At 31.9% G+C, this 9,592-nt stretch overlaps 1 protein-coding gene across 1 annotated transcript; it reads left to right on the top strand.

Annotated features, from left to right (window-relative positions):
• LOC129952233 (MIP18 family protein galla-1) lies at positions 1 to 8,968 on the top strand. Its single transcript, XM_056064724.1, has 4 exons — positions 1 to 345; positions 431 to 543; positions 606 to 756; positions 8,535 to 8,968. Exons 1-4 carry the CDS (start codon positions 165 to 167, stop codon positions 8,630 to 8,632), a joined length of 543 nt encoding a protein of 180 aa, XP_055920699.1. The 5' UTR covers positions 1 to 164; the 3' UTR covers positions 8,633 to 8,968.
• The last annotated feature ends 624 nt before the right edge of the window (positions 8,969 to 9,592 follow it).

The raw sequence follows: 9,592 nt of genomic DNA, 5'->3' as shown, positions 1-9,592 counted from the left end.
CACTTATCCAATAAAAAAATTAAAAATAAAACCAAATCAAATAAACCTCTTGAATTAAAGAGATAAACAACACACAATACAAAATAAAAGAAAAGAAAAACTACTTTCTCAATAATAAATTCTATATACGTCTATAATCTACAACAAAACAATCTACCCCAATTATGTTATCATTCTTTCGTAAAATGTCGACGACAGACAATGTGCCAGTGCCAGTGGCGACAACGGCAACGGCGACCAAAAGTCCAACACTATCATTTGACGAGGAGATTTCAATTGGTGAGGAAGCTTTACTCAAAGAATTGGGATACAAAGATTCACAAGATCTACAGGAGACATTATTTGGTAAATAGAAAACTTAGAAATTGCACTTATGGCCTAAAAGTTGCATAATTTTTGTTTCTTATTCTTTTGAATTTTTGTTTTGAAGATGTTCTGCGTAGTATTCGAGACCCAGAAAAACCATGTACTTTGGAAGACTTGAATGTTATCTATGAAGAAGGAATATTTGTTCTACCTCCAACAAAATCGAATGTTTATGTGGTAAGGAGATAAGTTTCTTTTCGTGCCTCGGAAATATGTCTAAAACTACATTTTTGTTTTAGGTTCGAGTTGAATTCAATCCCACAGTTCCTCACTGTTCGCTGGCGACTTTAATTGGTTTGTGCATTCGAGTTAAGGTGGAAAGAAGCTTGCCTCACAATATTAAATTGGATATATACATTAAAAAGGGAGCTCACTCCACAGAAGATGAAAGTAAGTTTGCACTCGATTCTATTTATATCATATTTCTTATCATTTTAACTAAGGCTATATTGTTGGTCAATTATTATCTATAAACCACATTAATGAAGGCATACTAGATATTTTATGTTATGATATTTTAGTGAGTAGGTATTAAATTATGAACTAATTTCTAGATTATAGGTTGAAAGTGTTTAAGCTCAAGTCTTGACTTTAATTCTTCATTTAAAACATAGATTTTAGATTGAATCTGCTTTTTGCATGACAAAAACGTATTTTGAGGTATTGAAGTAGTAAAGTTTGGACAAAATGCATGGGCGAAAAAACGTCTTAAAGTAAAGGCTGTGTTTTTCAAGTAGAAATCAAACGCATATAATTTAATGCCATGGCCAAAAGTATAGCTTAATTATAAAGGTAAGGTGAAACCATTATGTTTTAAGAATAATTTAGGACAAGTGGCGATGGAGGCTGGTTCGAATGAATTCCAGCCGGGAGTCACAATTTTTTACAGAGAGAATAACTGCTTACAACATCAACACCTGGCTATGAGCCTTAATTTGACGGCAAGTTTTTACACTTACTGCCCATCGCATTGTATATTTGCTTAGTGTTTGAAATTAACCAAAGATTTACTCTCTCTTATTTAGCGACATGCTTCGAGTGAGTTAATCTTTCTAAGCTACCAAGGCATAATAAATTAACCACTTTCTTAACCTTTGGTTTTGGCTTTGTCTACCTATATATTGATTTTTTGAGTAATGAAAAAAATCAATATCTTATGCATATAGGATAAATCACAGCCACCACGATACTCTCACAAGGAGGCCATCCAACATCACATTCTAGGCCATCCTGGAATTAACCAAAGGGCTTTAACATATCCCGTGGTACCACGTTATCAGTGGTATGACAAATTAGTCTTTAATGAAGTGACATCTAGGGAAGATAACCCTAGAAGTAGTCAACCGACATCTTGTGGGATGTAATCAGCCGAGCTTTTATCTACAATGTACATCATTCCTTAAAATGATTTTTAAATCCACTTCAGAATTTTTTAAACTTATATTATATCGATGACACTTAGTCATTCGATTTGTATATTTGCTGATAATCATTGGGTTTGTATAATTTGTATTAATAAGTCAACCCCTAGCCCAGGGGTAGAACGAAAGTCCTGTGTTTACGATCTTTCGGAAAATTTAATCTTAGGAACAAGTTGAGAATTTTCTCAGTGCAGTTCTAAGCCTTCCTTTTTCAATTAATTGATCAGTATCATTCATTATCGAGCTGCACTGATTTCTCTAACTTGCTCCCCGCGAGCCACCACATGGAGGTGGAAGCAAGCGCTTCTTCCTTCCAATTGGGGTCGTATGTGAGCTATATATATTCTCTACCAAGGCGTCAATAGTCTCGGGCTTATCTGCAAAGACAGCGAATTCACATAATGCAACACACAAATTTGCACAATCTTGAAGAGCACGCCACGAACCAACGATGCGAGAAAATACGCTCACAAAAAGTTTCCTTCAATTGCTTTGGAATTAAATTTTACAAACTTTGTTCAGAAGTAAATCTATTAGTTAAGAAATGGTAAACCAAACTGAACATAAGGTGGTAATTATAGCTATCATTGGTTTTCATTATTAAAAACAAACATTGGATTTTTTTTTAACAGATCTGTTATAGCTGTCATTAAAAATGTCTGTCATTGAAAAGAATTTCTTAGGGGGGAGGTTATAGCTATCAGTAAAATCCATCAGTACAATTTGAAATAAAAGGAATCTGAAATGTTTTACTGATGAATGTTTATAGCAATCAGTAAATGTTGTTTTCTTTCGATGACAACATCAAGCTTCAGACAATTTTTTTACTGTTGCTTTTATCAGTAAAATTTTTGATGATGTGACCGGAACAGTAAAAAATTAAAAGACAAATTTCACGGCCCCTAAAATCCATCAGTAAAATTTTTGAACATGTTTCAGATTTATTTCTAGCAAAAGATTGATGCAATAAAATTAATCCTATATTCAAGTACTTTTTTCAAAAAAAAACAATGCATTTAAAGTTTTATTTAATTTATAAATCCATTTTAATTTTTTTAATAATGAAATTTCATTTTACTGAACAGCTGATACTTTTATGTTTAAAAGTGAAACGAATTGTTCCACTGATTTGGGTTCCGATTTCACACAATTCTAATGACAGATTTGTGTCAGTTTTTTCGGTTTGCGGTGGATTTCAATGAGGAAATTTTAAATGATTGCTATAAACGACCTGTAAAAAAAATTCCAATGTTTGTTTTTAATGATGAAAGCTTTAACTGGCTCCTTAAGCTCACTCGATATTATCATATTAGCCTTTTTATGAAATTATATCAATTATTTCTGTCAAAAGATAGAGGTAAGCCCTATTGAGGTAAACGTCAACTCAAATTCGGTCACAGAAGAGCTCGTAACATAGTTGAACGTCCCATAGGATTATTGAAAACCAGATTTAGTTAATTGTTAAGCGCAACAAGACAGTTACACTATCCACCTTTGAAAGCTGAACAAATCGTTAATGTTTGTTTTATTTTTCACAACATATGTTTAAATTTTGATTCCTGTTCTGAAATTTTCTAACAAGAAGATTTAAGCAATATCGAAGAGGAACTAAAAATTCATGAATTTGCGACAAAGTTGCTACTTAGCGTCAGCGGTATTTGATCTGGACTATTCCGCCAGGGGCGCTTGGAGTGATCTGATTCTGTTACAATGGGCGCATTCACAAAGCTAGTGGCTACGTAGTCAAAATTCAACTAGCTTTGTGAATGCAAAATTGCAATACAAAAGTAGTCAATCCGGAACTGTCATATTAATGACAAATACAAATTCCTATATAAAATAAGAAATATTTGTGTTTTCAGACCTTTAAATAGTTGTTTTTTCTTTTTAAATTCAATGAAACCAAATAGAAGATATAATATGATTGATTTATATTTGTTTTTAAATACCGAAAGGTTCATTTCATTTTGAATTCTTGTGTCCTCACCGAGCAGCTGATTGTGAAACGTCCAAACCAGTGTGCACTAACTTTGTAGCCGAACTTTTTACACTATGTCGGAGGGGAAATTTCAACTACTTTTGTAGTTAGATTTAGCCAATCAGAATCCCTTGACTACGTAGCCACTAGCTTTGTGAATGCGACCAATTCCACTTACATAACTGTCAATTTTTCTTAAGGTAGACTTAAAGCTTTTACAGATTCCTTGAGTTAATTTACTGACCAATTTGTGTATTTTGAAATGAGTTTGTAGTTTTTGAAATGAAACAATTAAGTTACATCAACTTTCTCATCGTTTCGGTAGGAATTGCTGCCTTCTTCAGGTGAACTTTATTAACACAAACAAATAACAAATAATCTTAGTTAGATCGATGGGATACAAATATAATAAAGTTTACTCACTCAAGAAAAATAGGAAAACAATTTAATATTATATATATTAATTTATATAAATTAAAAATAAAACTATGAATATAATAAGCAATTCGAAAAATGAAGTTAAGTCAAAATTGAATAAAGCACAAATAACATTTAAGAAGAAAGAAGAGAGCAATATACAGCAGAAATGTTTTGTGTGTCTTGTTTTCAGTTCATGTTATTTTTTTCATTGAGAATATGTAATGTTTCTAACGTGTATCATTTCGAAACATGTAGAACTTCCATGCCTTCAAAATTTGGAGGATGACTGCTTTCAATGCTGTGACTGGCCAGCGCTGTCTTCTCAGAATTTTATAGTTTTATGTCGGACTCATGATTGGAGATGCGTTGTCTAAGAAATTGTATTTTGTGGTCTCAATATAATACAGTTTGCATTCAGATTCATTTGATTTACCATTGCAGTTTATTTTGTAGATCACATCTGTTTGTTTCCGCTAAAGAGGTGAAAGTCTTTTTCTATATGAAGTATATTTTAATTACACTAGAAATGGAATATACAAAAGATTGGGCAGGTTCAGCCAACATATGGACTTTATTTGCAGTCAACTTCATTCTTCGAACGTACATTTTGACCGAGGCTACTAGTTAGTATTTCAAGCTTAAAAGTTTGTAAATTTAAAATTCAGAACTTTACTTCCCAAAGCCATACTTTAAGTTTATAGTACAAAAAGTACCAACAAAATTATTGTCTTCAAAATACTTCTCCGTCAAGCTACAAGTCCACCACGATTTATATTTTGTATTGTAAAGAAATATTAGATATTTCCTTTCCAATTTGACAAAGAATCCTTTTACAGAAATCATTACATAAAGTTGTGCAGAAAATTAATAAATCATAGAGTAATAAAGTTCAGCTTTCAGTTGAATGAAAAAACATTATCAACTGTCATTTTGATAAAAATATACTTGACTTGATAGTAAGGGAGATTTTTCTTGGCTTACATTAAAGTTGCCTTACTTGGAAGGCAATTTTTTGGCAGCTGGCCAATCAGATACTAGAAACTTGCCTAACTTTCAAGTCCCTTATGTTGTCTGAACCTGCCCATTGATTGCGTCCCAATAAATTAAAGTGATTGGCCAAATCTTGACCGAGATCGATCGAGATATTGAGCGTGTTTTTTTGTTCTGTCTATAATCAAAATGTCCAAACTTTATTGATAATGAGAAAGCATTACATTTAAATTATTATCCGCAAAGGGAACCTGTCAAAGGACTTTCGAGAATAAATTGTTTTTATCTTTCAAAAATAAAGCATCACATGAACATGGCATGCGTTAAATTTTGTCGGACATAATTTCCAATCATTGGATCGGAGAATTACCTCAAAACTCTGCTTCGACGGAGGTTATCTCGATAGGGCGGATATTTTATATATTTATGCTACAATTATACTTCGAAAAAACTGCATCTTAAGCAGTGCTAGCAAAAAGATGACGAATTTGCCATTTTATTTCAGATAGCCAAGGTGTAAATCTAAAGCGTCAAACTCCATAGGCTCTAAAACAGTATGAAAATGTATTGACATATTAGTGTTCAGAAAATATGGTACTACAATTTCACTGACAGGAACCGAACCCGGCCAAGAAAAACATAATTAAAATAAAAGATAAAGGGGAACAAAAATTAAAATATAAAAAGAACTCATTAAAAAGCAAACATGTTTATTACTAAGTGTGTTTTCTTGGTATTCAATATATGTACAGTGAGAAATTCAATATATGTACAGTGAGAAATTGAAACGATCCGAAGTAGCCAGATTTTTGTATTTAAAAATTGGTACAACTAAAATAATAATTTAAAAAAAAACACAAAAAGAAGAAATGTTTAAGAATATCAAATGTTAAAATTAACTTAGCACAAAAAAACTTACTAAAACTTATAAAATGGACAATTTTCAAGAAGAAATGACAAGAAAACATCTGGAAACTGAGTTTCTATAAAAAAAAAGTTCATTTAACAATTGCTTCAAGGAGGGGGTTTGTTCGTAGACTACTACATTAACATGTGGTGTTGAAGCGAGCTTGAGAATCGCCTAAATTCTTTATATACTTGAATCGAGTTGAAATGAGCTTGATTTGACTCGATTCCCGTCGGAGATCGGAGTGGAGTCAAAATTTGAGAAGAAAAACCTGTGTGGCGGAGTTGGTTTAACAGCTAATGCATTATGGTCTATTTATTTGCATTTTTGTGTACACAAAATATGGTTTTGTTTTAATCAAATTAAAAAAAATCACAAAAAGTAGGTAGCATATTCTTATATAGTGCTGAACTATTCGGTTCTTCATTGTTTAACACGAATCAAACCATCTCACTTGCACTTAATAAGAAACAACGAATCACCATTTGTATTTTAGAGAGTGCTGTCAATTTTAATAATATTTAAATTTTCTTGTGCGGTGGAAACACCAAACAGATGTATTTAATCTAAACTGAGATAAACCCAATAGTAACAGATTGATTTTTTTCCCCAATGGAAAACACATACATAATTCCAAATGCACAACTACTCAACGAACGTAGCCATCGAGATACAAATGCAATATTAATCATATTAACATTTGAGAACGAAATCACATAAGATCCATTCGAGACTCGTATAAATGTCAAAAACCCATCCATAGTAAGATTCTACTCTAACTTTTATTGGTGTTATTCAAACTATGGATATTGTTTTTGTTATTCGTTTAAAATCCTTTTATACTATGGATAGATTTTCCAACAAAACACGGGTAGTTTTGAATGTTAACCAAAACCGTTTTAAAGATTGCACAAGCAGGAATGACCTAAGTATAACTACAAACATACTCTTCGGCTACACAGTCGCATAAGCAGTGACAGTTGCTGGTTTTGTAACATAAACCTAGTCACATAATGTGAAAATGTACTAAAGGAGAAAACACTTCCCTTCTCTTTTGTTACCACCAATACATAAGCAAACATTTTAAAATAAGAGCTGTATCTTGTTTTAGAAGAGGATAAAATAGATCCTTAACTCCATTTAACATTAATGTTTTTGATTCTTCCAACGATGCTAAAATAGTCTTCTTATTGAATAACGCTCATCAAAGATGACTACACAAAGGTGGACGAAAACAGCTCCTAAGAGGTCATAGTTGAAAGCTTCTTAATTACTAGCAGCTTAACTTTCGTAGAAGTAGGCTCACCGGTTAATCTAACAGTTAAATAAATCCTTACATCGATCGTTTTGAAGAAAGTGCTTTGGTATCGTGGAATTTTTTTTCCAATTTTTGATTAAAAAATAAGTTGTAACCGTTTATTAAAAGTCGTATTTTGGATGGTTTCAAGTCTAAAACTAACAAAATAAATACTTATTTTTCCGTTTTGTCTCCGACGCTCTTCTTTTTATTTTGTTTGCCTACCAGTTACTCCTTGATTTCGATTTTGGAGGTAATGCCCAGTATAGCGATTAATTTTTAAATTCAATGTGAAGAATGTAAAACGCTATACCCATTTTCATATGAAGAACCATAAGACCATAGTAACCGCTGTTTTAAATCATTTCCTATGTTCCTGAAGCTCGCACTGTGTTTAGATGGCTAGGATTTCCATGCAAATGAATAGTTTTTTGGACAAACTTTAGAAGCAAGCGAGAAAATTATCTTTACGAATCATTAATTTTCCTAAAAATGGCATTCAATCGTTAGTGCATATTTTTGCATAGAGGAAATACGACGTAATTTTAAAAATGCAGATTTATTGGTGGAAAGAGGAAAACAAATATTTTTAAGGTCACCATCTCTTTCACCACAGCCTCTTGACACCAGGTGAGGAACCAGGCTACAAGCAGTTGCCTATTACGCAAAGCACTATGAGGAGTTTGAGAAAGTGGTTAATAATTTCGATGATTCTGATGCTGTTGCAATTAAAAATGCAAAAGAGATATTCAACCAGCTTTTACTTAAAAGCCAAATAATATTCCTTAGCTCTAACTACAGTTTTCCTTGTGAAACCATAACAAAGCTTAAGGGAAGGGACTCATTAAAAATCAAATTGATTTAGTTGAAGATGCTATTGTAAAAAACAACTGCTGTTAAGGATCTCTTGCTCCAGCCCTACAAAAGAAGCTTGAGACTGTTCTAGTAAAAAATTAAGGGTTTTCAACAACTAAAAATATATGCAAGTCATCCACGTCGAGTTTTAGTCCAAATAAGTTTTCGAAATATTTTATATTAAAAAATTCCTTCAAAATCGGGGTTTAAAAAAAAAAGAATTTTGAAATATGTACGTATCCTTGTCTTTTGTTCAATAAATAAATTGTAGTGATAATCTTTTTTTTCTTCTAATTTCAGTTAATAAACAAATAAACGACAAGGAACGAATAGCAGCAGCAATGGAAAATCCAAGCCTTAGAGAGTTAGTTGAAAATTGTATCAAAGATGAAGACTAGCTCATGTATTTGTATCTTAAATTATTATTATTCTATTCAAAAAATACGAGCAACGATTATGATTCTTGTGTTCGAAACATAAAAAAAACTGTAATTTACAAAAAATATTCTAAGGCAATGGGATAGGGCGGTGCTCTAAAAAGTAAAGAAAACAAAACAAAAACCTAATAGTGATTATATTGACTGTTGATTCATATTTACCATTTAATATTTTTAAGCCTATGGATTATCTTGTTTATAGGTAATCAGAATGATTTATTAATAGTATTTGTAACTGATTAAAGTAAACGTAACATTTGTATTACCTTTGCAATTAAAGCTCGTTTTATTTAGTTTTTTGTTTTTGTTTTTCTATTTATTTATTTATTATTGATTTTGAATGAAAAAACAACAAGAAGTTATCAAATAACAAAATCATTAAATGTTTATCGCCAACAGCTGTCGGGTGCACTTCAAATCAATATAATTAGTCATATTAAAAAATTGAATAATCTTATCGACAACAACTTGTCGCGGTAATCGTTGGAGTCTTCAAAATGTCGTGTGCAATACTGTGTCAAGAATCAATATGGCTGCGCACGTGAATTGAAAAACAATGCCACCATTAAAAAATAAAAACAAAACCAAATCTTCATAAAAAGACGTAAATACAACAAATTTTCAAACCGGAAATAATCAATAATTATCAATACGTTTTTACCGATTGTTTACTTAGGGTATTTTAGTTTGAAATCTTGTCTTATCGGTCGTAGACACTTTATGAATATAAAGTCGGTTTCGTTTAGGAAACGGCAGTAGCAGTATAGTGGGTAGTTTTGAGTAGGCACATCGGTTTATGTTCTGTTTGGTGATTGATTGATCTTTTTTTTCCGTGGATGTGATTTTGGTTTTTTGTTTGAACTCTTATCACGCCTTTCAGTATTCTGATGCAAGGCTATGACTATGACAACCCTTAAACTT

The sequence above is a fragment of the Eupeodes corollae genome, chromosome 3, assembly GCF_945859685.1.
Source record: "Eupeodes corollae chromosome 3, idEupCoro1.1, whole genome shotgun sequence".
Taxonomy (NCBI): Eukaryota; Metazoa; Arthropoda; class Insecta; order Diptera; family Syrphidae; genus Eupeodes; species Eupeodes corollae.
Note: the sequence above shows the minus strand (reverse complement) of the source record. Positions and strands in the feature narration are given on the sequence as shown.